This window comes from Chelmon rostratus, chromosome 24 (assembly GCF_017976325.1).
Source record: "Chelmon rostratus isolate fCheRos1 chromosome 24, fCheRos1.pri, whole genome shotgun sequence".
In the NCBI taxonomy this organism is placed as follows: Eukaryota; Metazoa; Chordata; class Actinopteri; order Chaetodontiformes; family Chaetodontidae; genus Chelmon; species Chelmon rostratus.
This window is the reverse complement of record NC_055681.1, coordinates 6,703,186-6,723,336: the sequence shown is the minus strand read 5'-3', so window position 1 is coordinate 6,723,336 and position 20,151 is coordinate 6,703,186. Positions and strand designations below refer to the sequence as shown.

Sequence of the window (20,151 nt, the reverse complement as noted above, 5' to 3'; positions counted from 1 at the left end):
TAAATCCCTCCGCAGCGCGCGGAGCGCGGTCTGGGAGCGAACTGTCGCCGGCTCCGAGCTTCAGCTCCGGCTGACAGATTGTGAGTGGGAAGCGGTGATTACTCGCGGTGCCCTCGGGGTGAAACATTCCGTCTTTTTCTACCAAACCTTTATTACAACACCGAAAGAAAGAAAGAATGAATGAATCGCCTGGTGACGCACGCCTGCGCGCGCACGTTTATGCATGCGCGAGGATGTAGCCAAATAAAAATGAACACACACAGCTTGCAGCTCAGATTGAAATAGGAAATAGTTTCTCATATTTATTTAGGAAATAGTTACATAAAATATAGCATTAAAGTCTGGTGTAACAGACAAAATTGCACACAGTAATAATAATAATAATAACAATAACATTAATAATAATTACCAAAGTAACACTGCTGGTAACCATTTCTCTTTACAAAGGAACCAGGAACATTTAAGGAGAGAGGTGAAGCATGACAATCACACTACAGTCTGACAGTACAAAATGTGGGTATAAATACTGGACATCTAGAAAAATACACAAGTCCTCTTCAGACTCTCTTCATACAATATTAACAGTTTCATAGAAAAATTGAAACACACAGTCGGCTCTGTTGATTAGCACCAGCTGGTCAAATTCCAGATAGAGATTTGGCATAACTTCACCTAAAGTTCAAATATGTCTTTAAAATAAAGTGATAAAATATTTTAGTATTAGCTCTTATCGATCAAAATAAAGATTTTTTTTTTTTTTAAACAAGAACCCCTAAAGAATTCCATAAGCAAAGATACAAGACATTTTCAGACAGTAGACTCAAAACCTTGGTTGAATGATTGGCAGACAATTTACATCTTTTTTTTTTTTTTTTCTCATTTGCATATATCAATCAGCAATGCCCATTCTGAAATTAACTTATAGCAGTTTCTATATACAACATAATATACAACTATGAGAGGAAAACTGAGGTTTGGAGAGTTCGGGTGTGTTCTGCTACATGAGACTAGACTGTTTGGATTCTGGAGTTTTGCATCAGGAACTCAAAAAAAAAGTTTTTTGTATTTATCAACAATTTCCTGATGGCTGCATTTTCAATTCTTACAATCTACATGAGTCCAGTATGTTCCCTGAGCTACCAACAATGACACTGGGTGCGTTGAAGCCGAAAAGTTGGTTGTTTGCTGTAACTGTGTACCAGCCAGACACTGAAAAATCAGCATTATTCATTAATGTACCGCGTGGAAGCAGAAAATCATTTCAGTTGACACTGCTGTTTTGTTAGCTGCACGGTGATAATTTTCATGTCATCTGAAGAACGTTTTTCACAATTCTCTGTTCTGCTTGCTGTTGTCGGCTGAGTTACTGCTCAAAATAACACACGGGGAAAAGATTGGCGACAGGCTTTACCGACAAAAATGACTGAAAATGTGACAGTTTAAAAAAACACTGCTTCAGAAAAGAAGACAAAGCTGAACCGGGTGTTTTATTGGTTGTTGTGATTCCACGTGGGCAACTTTTGGGCAATGTACTTAGCAGCAAACATAAAATGACACCTTAGGTTTAAATCTAGTTTCCTAGCAAGCAGGAATGCAATCAAAGCATTTTGTTGCAGCTCCACACCAATGTTGCCCATCAGCGTCGCTCCCGAGACGCCCTGCTTATCACCGCTTGTATCGCTCACTTTACACTCCTCACAAACTTTGTACAGTATTTCTTACAGTGCAATGATAAGAAGTTCCCTCAGCACGGGGAAAAAGATAACTAAGAATTGCAACGAGACAACGCTGTGTATTGCTGTCCAGTCCACCACGTCCAGAGTCAGACTAGTAAAAGTCCTGGTTTGGTGCTTGGGTTCAGGTTTCATTCTCGTGTCTCCGGCTCCACTAAGTGCTTTGTGTTGGATGTACAAGGGTAGGGCTCCACCTGTCGCGTCAGGGCTGTAGTCAAGACCACGCTAGTCCAGTCTGAGTCATTTCCAAGATGAAATGGAAGTCGGGGCTTGAATCAGGACCAGGGGCTGGGATCAAAGCTGGACCAAACCAACTCCTGTTGAGTGTTTTTTTACTTGCAAATGCAAAAGCTCATGTTTAGGGAGGTTCTTGAGGGTGAACAGAGGTGAAAATCTACCTGCAAATCCACTCCATGGGCCTACTGTACCCTTCCACAGCCAAACAAGAGAAGGGAATTCAAAAAGGGGGCCAAGACCTTGACAGAGAAAGACTGGACTCTTGCACCACAGCCCTGCCGCCTTGCTCGTTGGCCCTACACGTCGTTGGAGCCCTGACTGGTGCAGGAGGAGAAGCTGTCGTACAGCGAGTCGCTGAGGGAGCCCACGGGGTCCACCCCGGGCCTGCTGGAGAAGCTGGAGGAGGAGGGCTCGTCCACCTTGCAGCAGTCCTCGCCGCTCTTCCCCACATCGGCGCGGCAGTCGCCTCTGCGGCCACCTGAGCCCGTGTCCGGGTACAGGCTGCCGGAGCTGCCGTGGTTCAGCTTGTTCAGGGACTCCAGCGAGAAGTCGAGCGAGGCCGGCTGGTTCGCGCCGACGGGGGACTTCTCCGTGGGAATCTCCTTCTGCGGAGATCAACAGAGAGCACAAAGTGTGTTAATTTCTGGGAATGAAGTATGATTTGCTGCAGCTTGACTCTGGCAAATGTAAAAATAAATAGTTGCATTTTTCCAGTCTCAAATTCATGCCCGTGTAACTTCACACTCGCTTCTGCTGCTTTGACAAACACACAACGTCAAGCAGAGAAGAAACGTTGCACCATGTAGCTCATCTCGTTTGCAGCTTTGTGCTGCAAAGCAATAAGACTGATGCCGCCTGAGAGCATGACAGTGATCTATATTGAGATTTTTATCATGCTCAAGGACCAAATGTATGCCTTGGGTGTTGGCAGGGAGGCATCTCTGGGCATCTGGGCTCACCCACTCTTCCTGTTATATTAACTGTGTTGTATCACGTATTATTTTTTTGTACAGCCTGTGGCCGTCTGCTTTGTAAATTAGCATACGTGGGAATATGTTACTTAGGGGAAATGCTGCGTCTAAAGCTGCTGTCTGCTAACACTGCTTCAATTAGCGGGAGGAGTTTCATCCTGAAAGCGCTAATGATTGTGGTGACCTTGAGTCGTGACAGTTCAGGAGATATTAGAACTGGAAAATGTTATTATGGCAGGTCTTATCTCGAGACTGGATTGTGCCCTCGCGGCCTTTCAAGGGCACACACCTTAAGGCAACTCAGCAGTGATTAGACTCAATGGCAGAAGTGCAAAAATGCTGCATAACCAGCTGCTTCTTTGGTGAATTATGTTCAAAGTTATTGTCATGTGACTGTACGCCACATCATTGCTAATGACCTACGAGTCAAACCATGTCTGCAGAGGCAAACAAAACACCACATGAAGCTAAAAATACTCAGTTGCTGTTTATGACTATTTGAGTCTTCTATGTGACCTCTGCTGTTTGTCTCAAAAGGCACTTTAGGGAGCTAGTTACTGTCACAATCAGCATGAAAGCCCCTCCGCAGAGGCTGGAAACAAAATTCTCTGGGTAGCTGCATTTTCCTCCAGCAACTCCAGCCTGGAGGAGCAGTTAACTACATAGGTATTTTTGCAGGGGAAAGTACTCAGAGGAATAGCTGGAGGGTCAAGGCAACCTCCAGGGAGGCTACAAACCTGGATCATTTAGCATTTCGCTGCGAGGTGTATCTCTGCACACAAGAAGCACGAACACATAAACTGCATCGCTAATACAGTCTGGAGTGCCGTTAAAGTGGTGAAAATGTCCTGCAGGCGTTTTCTTGATCAGGTTGCCACGTTTTGTAAGTCTCTGAGCTCATGCTGACATGCTCATGTGCCAGAAGAGAGAACAATTTGGAGTCTCGGCACATTTGGGTCCAAACACTCCTTCCACCTTCATCAGGACAAATACGAGGGAAGTTTCTTTAAGCAGCAATCCTGTGTATGTCCCAGGACAATAATCTACAACCCAGACTCCCAAAAAAAGTAAATAAAAAAAATGCAATCATTTGCAATCAAGCAAAGTGTTCCTGAACTCATGTATTAATTTTCTTTTATACAATCATGTGAGCGACTGAGCCTTTCCAGGATGCTCCTTTCATACCCAATCATGATACTATCACCTGTTACCAATCAACCTGTTTACCTGTGGAATGATCCAAACAGGTGTTTCTTTCCCAGTCTTTAGTTACTCCTGTCCCAACCTGTTTGAAACGTGTTGCTCCATAACATATATTTACAAAAATCAATGAAGCTGATGAGCTAAAATATTAAATACATTGTCTTTGTGCTGTTCCCAATTGTCCAATGTCCAATGTCCCATTTGACCAATGTCAAAAATGATCAGATTCTGGTTTACACAGAGTCATCTGCATTAAAACTAACTGCAATGACCACACAAAAAAAATCTGCCTCTGCAGAGTTTCGTTGAATTTGAAGAAATTATCTGTCTCAAGCTACACAGCTTGTCGTCACATTCATCGATCACATCTCCGACTGTAACAGAAGAAAAACATCAAACACTTGACATCTTCAGGAAGGTCTCAGCTGTATCAGCAACACTTGTGGGCACTTGTTAGAGTCACGCCTTTAAATTGTCTGCAATGCCAAATATTTCCAACTCGGAACGACAACTCAGAGTCTGGACTTATATCCATGACAGTGTCAGTGGGAACTCAAGACAAGCTGCAGCCACCTCTCCGCAGGAATGAAACAATATTTCTAAAAGGGGGGAAAAATAATCCACCCTTGAATGTGCAATATTCTCTGTCTGGTTTGGCTCATTCCAGAAATTGTGATCAGTAATCTTATATCCCCCACTTTCCCACATTTTCTCTAATGCTTTCTGACAAGCTGTATTACAGCAGCATCAGGTTTTTGCATTCAGCTGTACGTCAGGCTCCATGTGTAGGTGGAGAGAGTTAAAACAATAGTGACTGTTGTTCTCAGTGCTGTTCCTCACGGGCCTGAAGCCTTGTTGGTTTCCTCTCCTACCAGCTGGTTAATTGCATTCACCTGCCAACCCAGGTGTAAACTATTCTGTGATTTGGGCAGCTGGAATGAAATCAGTAGGACTCTGAGCCCAGGGAGCCAAGTCTGAGAACTGCTGTACTGAAAGAGCAAGACAAGCCGGAGGAAGAAAATCGAGCCTCCTTTGTCAAAATGCAACATGTAAAACAAGTGAATTCTGGTTTATTGAGGCTGCTGTCAGAGGAAGAGAAATGTATGAATCCTTGTTTGATGACGATGTTATCAAAAGAGGGGAGATTTATGTAGATTTGTGTGCAAGCGCAGAAGAAAAAAAGGTAGTTTGCATCATTTGCATTCCCCAAAACCGCAGAGCTGTCCATAAAAAAAACAAATAATTTCATACTGTGATTGAGTATTGTGCTGCAGAATCGACCTTCCACCCTAAAATCCCACCGAACCCCATTAAAGTGCACTGATGTGACCTTAGCAGGCGCGATCCCAATGAATTTGTAAAGAAGGCAGAATCAAAAGAAAAGTGAGAGGAAAATGTGCCCAAAGGTGACATCCAACTCGCATGTGATATCAAATGTTGAGTAGTTTTCTGCAGGTGGAGATTGAGCCCAAATTAAGGCGATGAAAGCTGATTAGACTTGTTTAATTTGACTTCACAACATCGCTATATTTATGTCACGTAATTGTCAGCCATGAAAATTCACCTTTTATGGCCTCGGGATTCGAAAAGAGCGCGTGATGGGGATCAGAGATTAGCTGAGCTCTGTGACAGTGAAGAACAGCCTTGGCTCTCTCAGCCAGCCCCCCCCCCCCCCCCCCCCCCTATATCTCATTTTGGTCGGAAACAAGAGGAAAGAAAGGGAATAGGTGTCTTATCGCTGATTGGATTTGATTTTGGAGGAACACAATTACCAGCGGATCGAACCTTCCCGGTGCAGGTCTCTGTACCACCTGCGGGTGCAGCCAAAATGATAGCTGCACGGGCTGCAGGCAGACGTCTCAGTGAGAGCTTCCCACTCGAAAACACGAGGGGCCAAATCGGCAATTGGTTCTGCATCACATGTCAGTAATGGGCTGTCCAAACTCGAATTCACTAGACCTGCTCGCTACAATAGCTTATTGAGAGGGTCTTTTACTGGTGACTCGAGCAAGACACATTTTCTTTCCTTTCCCCCTGCTGTTTTACTTTTCTCTCTCTATCTTGATGGTTTTTACTTGCACATGTTGTTAAAAAAAAATGCTAAATTTGCTAAAAACAAAATGATGCATGTACGTTATCCACCATTTAATTACTATAACCTCACTGTTTAACATCCACTGTCTTTACACTGTGACAGAGCTCTATCAAGCTGCTGATAAACAGAACAGAACAGGACATACTCCACGATCAAAACCATGAGTCGACACTTTGCATCGTTGTCGACTGTAGTCGCGTTGCTTCAAACAGGATCCCTTTCGTCCAATCGGATTGTGGCTCATCTGTAAGCAGCCTCTCAGATATATACAACTTTAGCATAGATAATGCTAATTGTGTTTTCATTCAGCCCTCTCTTGGCATTGGCTGTAATTTTGTTGGAGGGATTTGGAGCTGGACTTGAGCTCAATAGAAACAGGTTTGAAAGTGAGGCGAGATGAAGCAGATCAGCAAGTGACAAGTCTTTTAAGTCGTGTGACTATTCATATTCATTATTTAAAAAAAAAAAAAAACATAAAAAAGCATTTAAAACGTTCCCATCTGCTGGAAAATCAGTGTAATAGATGACATCCGAAGGGGCTGTTGAATGTCTAATAGAAACTATTCATGTCAGATTGCAATAAATGTGAAAGTGCATGCAGATTGCATCGACTTGAATAGATGATAGCAATTTGTTTTGTGTCTACTGGAGGCAGACACATCTAAAGTTTGCTGTGGTCACTATCAAGTTAGGAGGAAGAGTTGCTGCTATTCATGGTCGCTGCTGGAATTCTGACATGAAGTTGCACAATTTGAATTTCAAATACAGACGTGTTTTGTCTTTGCCGTCATCGCTGTGTGGGTAATTTGACGGCAGGTGGTGTATTTCTGGGTCTGTTCCCTCTGACTTCGGTATCAGGCTGACAGCAACTCAAGGGGAGCCCATGTTTCCATGTTGATATTCATTTGTACACTGGTATAGTTTTGGTTATCCTGCAGCTCTATTTCAAATTGCATGTCAACTGAAATGCTCCCTTTCCCCCACCATGTAATCATTGCTCAAGGTAACAAGCTGTTCCACGCTCGGTGTGATGCTGTGCATGCTGATTTGTTGTACGTTAGTTTTGGACCCGGGTCACATAAAGCCTACGAATACCTCTAACTTCAACGATGCTAGGTCTAATGTTGCTTTCCTGCAGCGATTTTCTTCTCCTGCGTGCCGACAGAGGATGGAAATAGGAAAAAGAAGAGTGAGTGAGCAGGAAAGGATTGAAAAAAACAAAAGAAAAGAGAAGTTAGCTCGGGAAGGAAAACAGACGGAACTGTTTAGAACAAAAGCGGGAGAAGTCAACTGAGAAGAGCAGACGGAGAGAGTTGTACAGGAGGGACAGAAATAGAGAGAGGCAAAACTGGAAGGGAGACGAGGAAAGACACGTGGGAGGAGGAGAGACTCGGAGGAAGGAGAGGATAGAGGGAGAAGGAGGCGGGGGCCGCCGTTAGCAGGGCTGTCAGGTGCTGTCAGGATGATGAATGGGAGGCCAGCGCGGGCTGTGAGGGCTCTGATGGGAGCTGCTGAGCTTTACATCACTCTCCTGAGTGTTTGTGAAAGGTTATTAAAGGCGCTTAAATCACCGGGCACTGACACAGCCACCAAACTTCCCCAAACTGCCGCAGACGACAGCGTCTCCTGAGTCAAATGCTCCAGAGCCGCGACAAAAGGGAAGCGGCCGTGCAGGTAAGGGGTTGCACAGAGAGGGGCGAAGAGGTGATGACACGCATACGGATCGTCTTTTTCAGGAGAATAATGTAGGGTAAATAGGTTAAACAGCAGTCATCCATCATTACTGCTGCGTCACGGCTTATTGTCAAAATTTACATTGACGCCGGCTTAGGGTAAGTGATAATAGCTGTTTCCAACACATGGACTCTTAAAGATCAAGATTTAAACATACAGACGCCCAGAACATTCTGGAAGTGAGATCATTTCCTTTGGAGATTGGTTGAACTTTTCTGAGTGTTTTAGGACTCAAGCTACAGTTAGAGTGCAGGCGTTCAGTATCTTGCATTATTCTGGGGGAAGAGGCCTTTAGCTGCACAGGAGCTGAGGGTGTCCGCATACTTTTGCTCATTTATTGCACGTGCATTAAATAATAGGAACATTTTCACTGATGCGTCACCGTTTCAGCAAAATTTGAACGTTGCAGCTGGTCAAGTTGGGGCTTGTCATAAAACCTGGCTGGGCTAATGTTTGCAGGTTGTTTTGGGAGCAACTTTCGACCTCTCATCTCTGGTTTAGTCCCTGTAAGCGCTGTGGGCTACATCACTACCCTCTAAAATGTAGCCTACCGCATCCAATTAAATGACAGGCAGGTTTGAGGATGAGACAAACAGAGCTCCGCTGCTTGTGTGTTGTCTCTTGCATGTCAGCTAATGGAGTTGTGCTTGCAGCTTGGTTGCACAGCGCCTCATCGAACGTCCTGCCTCTCCGCTGGGACTCGGATCGAAGGGAAAAAAAAAAAATCTCTTTTCATGCGATTCTTGCTTCCAGTAGAAGTGAGCTGAACTTTGCTTTGTTAAGCCGAGACTCTGCCTCACGCAATTATGTGGCTGAAATTCTCTTTTTGCTTGGGGAGGTCAGATGGTGAAGTCATTTTAAGAAAACACTCCGGAGCTGAGAGGAATTCAATCTCGCTCAAGTGCTGCTCAAGGACACTCCAGCAATGCTGTTTACTTGCTCACTTTCTAAACATTCGGCCACATTTGTAATTTTCTTGAAGATAATGAAAGAAGGTGCTGCCACATGGGCATTTTTACACCTGCAGAGCGGCTCAGAAGGAGGTGCCCTCACTACAGTCACATTAAACAACATCTTAATGTATGATAGTGCGAATGAAAGCAGACGCAGTGAGCACATTCCACATTCCACCTCCAAAAGTCTGCATAATTATTCTAATTTATGGGCGTAAATGTTTTCAAATGTCGAGTTCCAAGATACCAAAGGTCATAATAAAAACAAAATAGATTCCGATTTTTTTCACTTCTCTCACACACAACTGTGTTTTGAGCTTGACTCAGAATTTTTTTTTTTTTTGGAAATATGGATTTTTTTGTCAGGGTGGGTGCATTGGCGGCAGCGGTGTACGAGAGGAGAGAGTCTGGCTGTCCCATAGAGCCGGGCCGAGCACGCTGGAGGCCATTTCATGGTCTCTGATCCTCATTTGTCATTCAGCTGCGTTAAATACTAATAAGCAAGTACCCGCTGACACGAGAGGGCGAGGCGATCGAAAGCAATTAGCCGTCTTTTTCTGTGAAAATCTGCAAACAATTCCAACGGTGGGGAAGAAAATCTTGGAGTTTTGCAAAACGGTTGGTGCCTCAGGAAGTGTTTCAGAGCTGGAGTTGACACTGCAGCTCCACAGGCGCTCGCCCTGACCATCTGAGAAGTCTCCTTGCCCAAGTCTGTGACATACACGAACAGTCAAAATTCACTGCATTCATCTTCATGCCTCTGCTGCGAGGGAGGAAAAATTATGCAAACGCTGCGACAGTGTGTGTCTCTCTCAACACCTCACACACATTCTCCTCACACTGTATAAAGCTGCATACATCTACAGCAGGGCACCGCCTGGCTTTTTTTTTTATCCCTTTCAACTGCCTCCTTTGGGCTCCATGAAATGAGGAAATTGATTTATTCTAGAACAATCAACACAGGGCACAACTCATTATCTGCTTCAAATGGTATATTGAGGCAAAATGATCAATAAGAGGCAGCGATGCAACAAAATCTTGAATATATTGCATAAAAATGTCCTTTTACTTACAGTAAAGAAAAATCTCTAACACCAATTAGCAGCACACGCGGAATATCTGAATAAGTGTCAGTGCCAAGAGTAAAGCAAGAAATATCCCTGCTCGCGCAGCTTTCTGGACATCATAGAAGGGTATAATGAGCAATAAAAAGCTTGATAGGAATCAGCAGTGTGCCTGTAAAGCATCTTTTATGACTAAAAAACGATCAGCCGTGAACAATGAGCCGCTTTAATACTCACACTGAGTCTGTCTCCTGCCTTGCCATCGAGGGATGACTCTTTGTGCAACAAGTTGTACTGGGAAATCCTCTTGCTGTCCTTCTCCAGATGTGAGAACACATCATGCTGGTAGTAGTCCATGATTGACAAGGATTTCTCCACGCTGCTTCTCTTCAGGGTCTCCTCGTTCTGGTCCACTGTGGATGGAGGAAATTGTTATCTTGGAAATAACACAAGGAAAAAGGAAATGGAGACAATTGCAGCTGTTTTGTTTCCAGGTGACTGGAAATGACTGAATGTTTTGAAAATTTTCCAACATACCTGAGTCACTCTTCTTGGCTCTGTAGATCAGGGTCCTCTGCGGCGAGGCCAAAGTGCTTCCGGTTCCCTCGGGTTCAGTCTCGGTGTCGCTGCTGCTCCCCGAGTACGTGCACACTTGCAGGGCTCTTTCCTGTTTATCGTTTAAAAAGCAAGAGCCCTTAAAACATTTTTATACACTCACACTACGACTATTGCTTATGCTGAGACAATAGAGAATGAACAAAAAATCAAACAACAAAAATCTTTAATTGCAGCTGTGTGCAAAATTCACTGGAGAAAAAACTGGTTTGCAAGACAGAACTACAGAATATTCAAGTCTCAGTTATTGTATTCAGATTTCACTGTAATAATAAAACTATTAATACTACTACTAGATTTTTTAAGACTTTTTAAGAGCTGTAAATATGTCACTGACTATGTGTACATGCACAAAATACTCAGCTTTTTACCCTTATTCCAAAAATGACAATATTCCTACTGTGCTGTGCTACTACATGGCTTACGAAAATGAATATTGCAGCCGTGCGTACTCGTCCAATGAAAGGGTAAGTTTGTGATATTTGCACTTATCCAAAAACCTGCTGATGACCAAGTTTTTTAACGTGTTTAAAAGTAGATGTGTTTCTCCTTCCGAACAGAAACGTGGGCTTTTCTATTGCGCATGCGTCTCTACCTAAGCCTTGCAAACTGTTGGCTTGGCACAGCACAGAGCTGTCCAAAAACAGGCGTGAGGCCGCATGTCACAAGAGGCATATATGCCTGCCCACAGAAAGCTCCGCATGATATCGACACATCCTACGTCTTAAATGGAAAGTGCTCCATTCAGAATAAGGCCTGCTTCAGAAAATCCAGCGAAACATGCTGTTTACATGACCTGTGTCAAATCCAGATTGTTGTCATATTCAGAAGAACAGTGACTGTTGGTGTGGATGTAAACATCATCGAGGTGCACACTGTAATGTAAAGACTTACACAGGGCATGTCATGAACCCTGGTTTTCTTCGTCTTCTCTGCTTCTTTCTCCTGCTCCTCTGCAGAGACGTTGCTGCGAAGAGCACCGAGACTCAACCTCTTGGTCCTGATAGCATCTGGAAGTGGAAAGAGATATAAAGAGAAATGAGTTGGTAAATAAATAACAGAAATATATCTGGTGAATAACAGAAACGCATCCGTCTTGCATTCACCGCACGACCATCTAATGCAATGCATGGAGGCGACGGAAAACAACACTGGACGAATACATCTAACACATCCATTCAAGCAAAACCCATCCAACTGCCTACACATCCATTTACTGCCTATATGAATGGAGCTGCACAATATCCAAGCTGTCAAACATTAATGGTGTCCACGCTGCGATTGTTGCAGCCATGTCTACTCGCGGCTCAGATAGAGCAGCTTTCAGCTGTCGGCCCTCGACTGGCAAAGCGCTGCTTTATCATCACTCTGCCTACTGCTGTCTCGGATGAGGGCCAATTTAATTGTCTCTTTTAACGTGCAGCCGCATTACAATAACAGGCAGCTTTTGGCCGATGCTCTGACTCCATCTGAAAAATCTGCATTGAGATCATAAAAATCCTTTCACCCTCTTCCTCTAGCCTATTAGGAAGCGAACAATGTGACAGACGTCGCTCCCTGTCTGGCATCCTGAAGCTTTGTGGCTCTACGTAACGATGCCAGAAGAGATAGAGGTGAAACGCATGATGAAGATGCACAGAATAGGCTCTCTGTGATTCAGATTGCTGCCTCTGCAGTGCCGCTGCAGCACTGAACTGAAACAGATGCAGGCCAGTGTCCTGTAAGCATAAATCCCCGGGTGTGATCGCTCATCCCTGGGTGTTATTGTGGCTTTAATCAGCCATCACATTGCATCCTCCCCTCCACCTTACTGCTGTGCATCATGCTGAACACGGAGGCAGACGGCGCTTTATGATCTATGGCTGTGCTGACATGCTTATATAATTGCATCCATAAGTTCCTGAGGGCATGGGAGTATGAGTTTCTGTAAGGACGCGGACTCCTTTGTCATCTCAGCTGAGTATCAGATGTCAGGGTTGATGCATTAGCTTCAGAATTAGCTGAACAAACAAGGTTCTTCTTTTAATCAGAGCCTAATAAACTGAACAATGCGCTCGCTCGCCTGCTTGTCTGGAGGCCTTGAGCGCTCCGGAGGAAGATGTGTCAACATAAAGTGCAGTGACACTCACTATTTCACTTCCCTTCTGAAACAAGCTGCCGAAGGCTTTCCAGGCTCGGCACTTATAACAGTAGCTTTTACAGACATGCATTTCAATATACTTTCCTCTTTGGCCTTGATTGAGAAACGCGGTTGGGAAGCAAAGGCACTGATCTTCTTCTTCATGGGGTGCCATGCTGTTTGAGTTAGTAAAAATAAACTGGCCATGCAGGACAGAGAGGACCAAGCGCTGATGAATATTATGTACAGTATATTTAGAGCACTGAGCTGAGCATCTGTTTCTGGTGATGAAAACCCAAAGGTCATGAACAACAGCTATTTCCAGAATCTACGTCTTCTTTGCTGGAAGATACATCTCTCCTTGCACAGTTTGTAGGACATGAACAAAAATTTATTTATTTAATATTTTATATTTTCATACATAAACACAGGTTTTTACATTTCTTGTGTTGTAAAAAATAAGTGAGGTGAGGAGGCCGTCTCAGCAAACAAAGCTGCAACTTGGAAAACAGGTTAAGTAAGTAATCGAAATACCTTCAGAACAGCCTTAGGTGTCATTAAACAACCAAAGGTGGTTTATTTTCCTGAAAAGCAGATGCTGTATAGCTCTGTGGCGTGGCTATGAAGTGTCACTCTGACCCTTGAAATTGTTTAGAAAAGTCAAACATTGCTCTCCTGTTGGCTGCGCTGGTGAATTTACTCTGATTTGATTTGAATAAAACAGATGCTTAGCTGTGGTACTTGCATATAACGTTTATCCAAGCATGGATGTGTAATTAAGAGCTGGATATCGGACCCAAAAATGGAAAGTCCAATCATAGATTTTACAATGGTGGCCTATGGAGAAAATGCTAATTGGGCCACAGGGGATTTTTTTTTTGCTGTCTTACCGCAAGTGGTTGCTGGGAAACTGAGCTAGCTTTCCTGCAGCTTTCCTGTGCAGAGGCAGGCTGCCTCACCTGGAATATAGACTACCTCAATTTTCCACACTTTTATGAAATAAAACCTTCAGAATAAAGAAAAAAAAAAATGCCAGCATCTCTGTGAGACACAGCAGTCCTCGGAGCTGAGTGCTAACATCAGCATGCTGACAATGGCAATTCTAGCACGAAACACCAAGTTTACCACTGAATATAACGAGGTGCTGACTTACCTGAAGTTGCTAATTTGGGCAGGCGGCTCTGGGTGTCTTGTACGTTGTTGCTGCTGGTCACACTGGGGTCGGACAGGGAGTGACCCATGCTTGTAGGGGCATGCAGGCGGGTTTTTGGGAAGGAAGGCACTTTCACATCAGGTTGTGAGGGGTCTGGGTGGGAAGAGGGAGGCTCCCGGTCGAGGTCAGAGGAGCCAGCCATCACCCCATTGGGGCTGGATTCAGATTTAGGGATGTGGCGACTGCTGGCCCGGTTGACGGAATCGGGGAGAGGGAAGGTGCCGATTCCACTGTCCAGGGTTCTCATCTGACAGCCGGAGCCTAGAGTGAGAGGTAGAGGAGTGTGACGTCTAGGAGAAGCAGGGAACAACGATGAAGGAAAAGATAGGAGGACTTGGATTCACATGCAAGGGAAAGGGTTGTGAGTAAAGAGGGCATCTGTAGTAGGTTCAGTAACATGTAGCCGGTAGGAAAAGAGAGAAAAGACAGGATTTTTATTTGATAAGGAAGTATTAAAAATGATTAAGATTCCAGTGAATAGCTGGTGGCGGCTCCATAAAGATGCACCTTAGCCAAATGTTCCTATCAGCCACTCTTGTTCGAAACACTTCTCGCAATCACAGTTGCAACAGATGCACAATTCAAACACGATATGACACAAGAAAGCACCCGCTGCCAACTCTGAACGATGCACACAGTGGAGTTACAAGCCGAGGACGTGTTCCTCGCATTCATCAGAGTGCACGCTGTGTTGCAATCAGGAGAAATGACGGCAAGCGGCAACAGATGGCCGTCGTTTGGAAGCCACAGTTTGCAGAGCCTTGACTCAGGCTGGAACAGATGGACGGCAGCTCAGCTCAGCCCAGGTCCTTGTAACTGTGAACGCTAATGGCCAGCAGTTACATCGGCTAATTATGTGTGTTTTGCAACTTTTTGCTGAGATAGAATCTGTATTTTTGTTTTTTCTGTGTTGCAGGCAAAGTCAAGTTCAAGCTCCATTACAGTTTATCTTCAACTGCTGGCCTTAGAGAGGTCGAATCCTCTGCAGCCATCAGTTCTCTCTCTCTCAAACAACTGGCTTTTTTTTTTTGGTTGGTTTTTTTTTTTTTTGTATTTTGTAGAGGTGGATCAATATTGACAGGCTCTGCTTCTCAACTGTATAGCTTCGTCTCGATGGGATGCAGGAGCCAATACTGTCTACTGATGGGCATTTCCTCCTATGAATAAAAGTTCTATCCAAATCCTGTTGGGCATTACTGTTGAGTTTCAAAAGACTGCAGAAGGAGGGTAAGGGGCACAGTTTGAGAATCACCTTAATCCTAAGAACAGTTACTCTTGGGTCTGAAGCTAAAACTATTGATTCATTTTCTCTTTGGATAGCCTTTTCTCTGGGTGTTATTCGTGATGCACAAAAGGAACAACCGCTTTCTCCTCTGAATGTCAGAACACTGCCCAAAAATTCACAAATGAGGAAATTTTATCAAGATTTTTGAGAGAATTGCCTCTCAACGTTCTTGTTTATGTGTACTTTTATTTTAATCTGACTTGCCTCTGATATTCAGCGCCATAGTGTGCATGCAGAACCTGTGAAAATGACTCCTGTTTGGATGTACACATACACTGTGTTCATTGGGCAGATGGCCCGCGACTTGTACGCATATCTGCTGTGAGTCACATGAGGCCAGTTGCTGCGATAAAAAGCCAAACGGAAATCCTGATCTAAGTTTCAAAAATGCACAATGTAGTCGACGTACAAACAAAGAGTTACACACATGAGAGAGAGGCAGGGAGAGCCATAGATTACACAGCTGTATAATTGAATGCCAAGCCTGGCAGTTCAAAATGCCCTCCATAACCAAACCATAACAAGGTCCACAGTAATTCTACCCAGAGGCAACAACAACTGGACATAATCTAGTTTTTCATGAGCTCCCTATCATTTCTAAATACAACCTCCAGGGTTTGTGGGAAGAAAGCTGTTTTTTTTATACCTCCACAGTGCAAAATGGGCTTTATGCAATGAGGAGGTGTCAAAGGGAAAAGAAAGAGTCATCGCTAACTTTATTTCAGAGGGATTTCTGCGTCAGGCATCAGATGAAAAGGCAGCGACACAAATTGTGACATTTCCACAACAGAGACTATTATCCTCATCCTCGTCCTCTCCTCATTAGAGGAAAGATCCCAAGTGCTGTCATAATTTTTTTTTTTTTTTTCAAAAATGAAGTTAAAGCTAGAAAGGGAGTTTGGAAAGCCAGGAACATCAGCACCCAGTGAAGTAATTGCAGAATCATTGGTATTGATCAACAAAGCCATCAAACCCTTGCAGATATATTAGGGTCATTGTGTGCTATGGGCCAGCCAAAATGTTATTTATTGTCCCTTTACGAGGAAAAATACCGCCTCGAGGGAAGTTCTTCTAATATACAACAACAGACCAGTGTAGAGTGAACTTCAAAGTCCACATTCATATTGAGCAATGGATTCTGCTCAAGCTGCTCGCATCATAAACTGGCTGGATGTGAAGTGTTTATATGATTGATGTGTTTGTCTGGCGAATGCTGCACTTTGGGGGAGTGTGACATTAAAGCAGCGCCGAGGAACAATGAGCAACTGCATCTGAAACCTTTATGAAATATTTCATTCATGCTGTCTGGAAGTGCTGAGCTGGCAGAATGCGTTTAAAAAAGGCAGCGTTTTAAATCAGAGCGCAGGAACAATTAAGCGTTTTAAATCTTGGCCATCGGGAGCTCATTTCCATGCTCTGGGGAAAGTGTCTCAAGCCAGACTACTTCTTTAAATGTTTGGATTAGATACTTCTTTAAACTACAGAAACGAGTGAAGTTGAGAGCCTGTGTCTGGTTCTATCGAGATTAATGCACCAAAACTTAGCCCGACCAAAACACATCCACTTTAATTATCCATAAGAAATGGCTGTTGAGAAGTCTGAGTCAATTTAAATTCTTCACCATCACCAAAACTGAGACAACTGTGAAGTAAACCCATAGTTCAACCAACTTTTGTGGCCAGATAGCAACAATCAGCTAAGTAATATCAAGAAAAATGGCAGATACAATGAGTGGAAGGCCAAAACTCAAACCTAGTGGTTGTTGCTGACTTCCTGCACAATGTGTCACCTGCTGTGCTCAGATAATGAGAAATAATGAATACTAATGAGGGATCCAACATATTTAAAGAGCATTTTTACCTTTGACATATTTGGCACAAACAGGCATTTATTTGGATTCATCTCTTTCTCTTTGACCTGAAATGCGCCGCGATGTTCACGGGCGAGTCACTAACTTCTTCTTGCTGCTTCTGGTAGCATTTTTCCAGCTTTTTCAGCGAAATCGACATGAGAGTCAAGACAGTGAATCAAAACAGTGAAGCAGCGGGCCAGAAAACCAAAACAATGATCTTATAGTTGCTTTGCCTTGTTGGGACGTGATGGGACGTTCTTAAAGTTGGACTCTGCTTCAGGATACTTGATTTAAAAGACTTGTTGCAGCTCAAGTCACACTGTTTATGCTGCTATATTACAGGATATAAGTTATTTATTTGAGGTGGATCACTGACACAGTTTCTCAAACACCCCACTGAGTGACAGCTGAGTGACAAACACGCTGCACTCCACATCCAGCAAACAGCAGCTACACCCTCTCCTTCCCCACGCTGAGCTACATACTACAGCGTAAATTTGCCGCACTGTAACGATAACAATCATCATCCCATTTCACAAATTGTTAGATGCATCTATTTTTTTTCTCACTTCCGTTGCTGCTCAGGCTTTGTAAAATGTCACCCGGCTGCACATCAATCACCTGACGAGACTGTCAACATGTTGTTTGCAGCCGCTGCTATTTCCCCACAGTGATGGCAAGTCTGGCAGTGAGGAGAATTAGTTGGCGAAGGAATTGAGATGTCAATCACAACAGGAAATCACAACTGTAAAATGTGTTAATGCTCTGTTGCACTGCTTGATTCATGATGGTTCGTGACAGCCTTGTGTGAGCTACTTGAAAAAAACGTGTTGGCGGTAAATGCTCGCAAATATGAAACTCTTAATGCAGCCAACATGGACTTTTAGCGCAAAGAAAGGAGTAAAGTCTGGTGTTGTCGGGGCATTTTGCTGTATTTGGTGAAATGTCCCTTTAGGAGCAACGGTCTAATATATAAGCTTACCTATCATGTGGTCTTGGCAAGCTGTGTCTGGGATGCGTCCCTCCTCATTTTCAGCCCTCAGGTTGATCTTCTGAGTCAATAGCAGGGTCTAGAAGATGAACAAACAGTTAATATGGCTATATGATAATAATAATATTTACATGGCTCTTTATTAGAAAAATCTTGGTAAACATAAATGGGCTTGCAGTTAAAGAACATGGTCATGCAGAAAAAGACGTTAGTAAGTGCTTTAAAATGACTAATAAAGAAGCAGTATGCTACTAATATGCATGCTAATAAGCAACTAGTTGAATATGTGCACTTTAATATGAAGTTTTACGACACAAACATCAGAAAGCAGCTGAAGTACACCATAGTAGATCAAACACACCATTATATAAAGTATAGGATTGTGTTTTAGAATACAAATGTACTTTCTTTGTATAGGGTGCTAGATTATATAACACATATCCATTTTTTAAAGCTCAAGGCAATTTGCAGAAGAAAAGTGAGGATGAAAAGGATCAGTTAAAGTGCCTACAGATGCATGTATTTTATGACTTCTCAGATGAAAAGACACGCTTCTGGCATTGTGAAATATGCTCAAAGTTTTGTTCAAAAAGTAGTAAGGCCATTGTCAGACTTCCCTGCCTCACTTTAATTAGGTTATTTAAAAAAAAAAGTGGTTTTGGGGTGGTTCAAGAGCAGGAGCTTGTAGGTCATAAAGTGTCCCTCTTTTGTTGTATTTCTGTGGGGAGAAGATAGACAGAAAGCTTGGAGGATGGTATTAAATGGCCCCTTTGTCAAACTAAGTGCCTGCGATAAGGGGCTCCTCCATGTTATCGAAATTCCACATCATCTGGATTAAATTTCCTACATTATGCAGTGAGACTGTCCTTCTCTCTTCCTGCATTCAACCCACTCTTCCTCTATTGCTTTTTTCAAGCTCTCTCAAGCGCTCAGCCTCTACATCATTTTTCAGTCTTTTGACTGACAGATAGAAAATAAATCCTCAAGGTCATAATTTTAGCCTTTTGCTTACAAAGTGCACAGATATGATTTAGAGAATGTAGAAGCAGCTAATAAGCTAATTTAAGTTTGTATTACATGCGTGGCATGGTGGCTGTCTCTGCGAGAGATATTCAGTCATTTTGAAACCTTCTACCTTGTGGAAACAACAACAACATCAGCCTGGGTAGATAATGAAAAAGTAGGCGATGTATTGTAGGCTGAGTCAGAACACAATATGAATCAATACCGAGCCTTCAGGGGATATGCTGCTGAAGAGGCGGCAGGCTTGGGGATGTGTTTGTGAACATGTACTGTACAAGTGTGAAAACCTGTGGGAATGATCATGCATGTGTGTGCAGCCAACAGCCTATCCAAACACAGCCAGAGACAAACAATCAGAGCTCAACGCAGACGCCGCTGTAATAAAGCCAGCGGTTCTATTACGGTGGCGTGTTTGTTCACTCACAGCGGTATCTGGACAGATCTCCACATCTCCCTTCATTTCGCCGTGCTTCTTGGGTGTGGAGATCCCAGGCGGCGATGCAGTCACAGAGTTGCCCTTCGTGGCAGTCCTGCGAGGAAATAAGATTTGATCTGTTTTATGCGTGTGTGCTGAGCTCCCCTTTTATCAACTCTCAAGGTAAAAAGTGAGCCTGCTGATAAATTGCATTGACCTGCTCTTTCACTCCATGGATGCGCATGCAAACACGTGCGCACATGCTCAGAAAACACACGCAAAAATGCCATCAAATGATTAACAACCCCGATAAAGTTGTTAATCATAAGTGCGATCAAGTGAGTGTTTGCTGTTACTCTGGATAAAGTCTGTCAGCTGTGATTTGAAGTGGAAAACCAGTGAAGTGCGGGCAATGAAATGTGGAGCTTTCTGGGCTTAAAGATGTTTTACCTTGAGTGTGCTGACAATGTGTGTGGATGCTGGTCCAAGAACTGCTTGTGCTCACTGGACTGGAGTCATAACTCACACAGACAGCTGCTGTTTGTGCTGTTTATTTATCAGTTTCTCTGAACACACGGGCAGTGATGGCTCATGTTTAATTTCATAGAACAACCAATTTGTCTTAGTGTCGATTCACTTGATAGTGAG

General features: G+C 43.5%; 1 protein-coding gene across 1 annotated transcript in view; it reads right to left on the bottom strand.

Annotated features, from left to right (window-relative positions):
- Positions 1 to 297: 297 nt before the first annotated feature.
- The window catches only part of LOC121627552 (nck-associated protein 5-like), a 67,693-nt gene continuing 47,839 nt past the window's right edge, over positions 298 to 20,151 (bottom strand). Inside the window, exons 12-18 of the mRNA XM_041966504.1 lie at positions 19,513 to 19,618; positions 18,057 to 18,144; positions 13,878 to 14,198; positions 11,500 to 11,615; positions 10,528 to 10,657; positions 10,228 to 10,403; positions 298 to 2,575 (exon numbers count right to left, since the gene is read on the bottom strand). Coding sequence (XP_041822438.1) covers positions 2,267 to 2,575; positions 10,228 to 10,403; positions 10,528 to 10,657; positions 11,500 to 11,615; positions 13,878 to 14,198; positions 18,057 to 18,144; positions 19,513 to 19,618 — 1,246 coding nt within the window. The 3' untranslated portion in view covers positions 298 to 2,266. The remainder of the gene's footprint in view (positions 2,576 to 10,227; positions 10,404 to 10,527; positions 10,658 to 11,499; positions 11,616 to 13,877; positions 14,199 to 18,056; positions 18,145 to 19,512; positions 19,619 to 20,151) is intronic.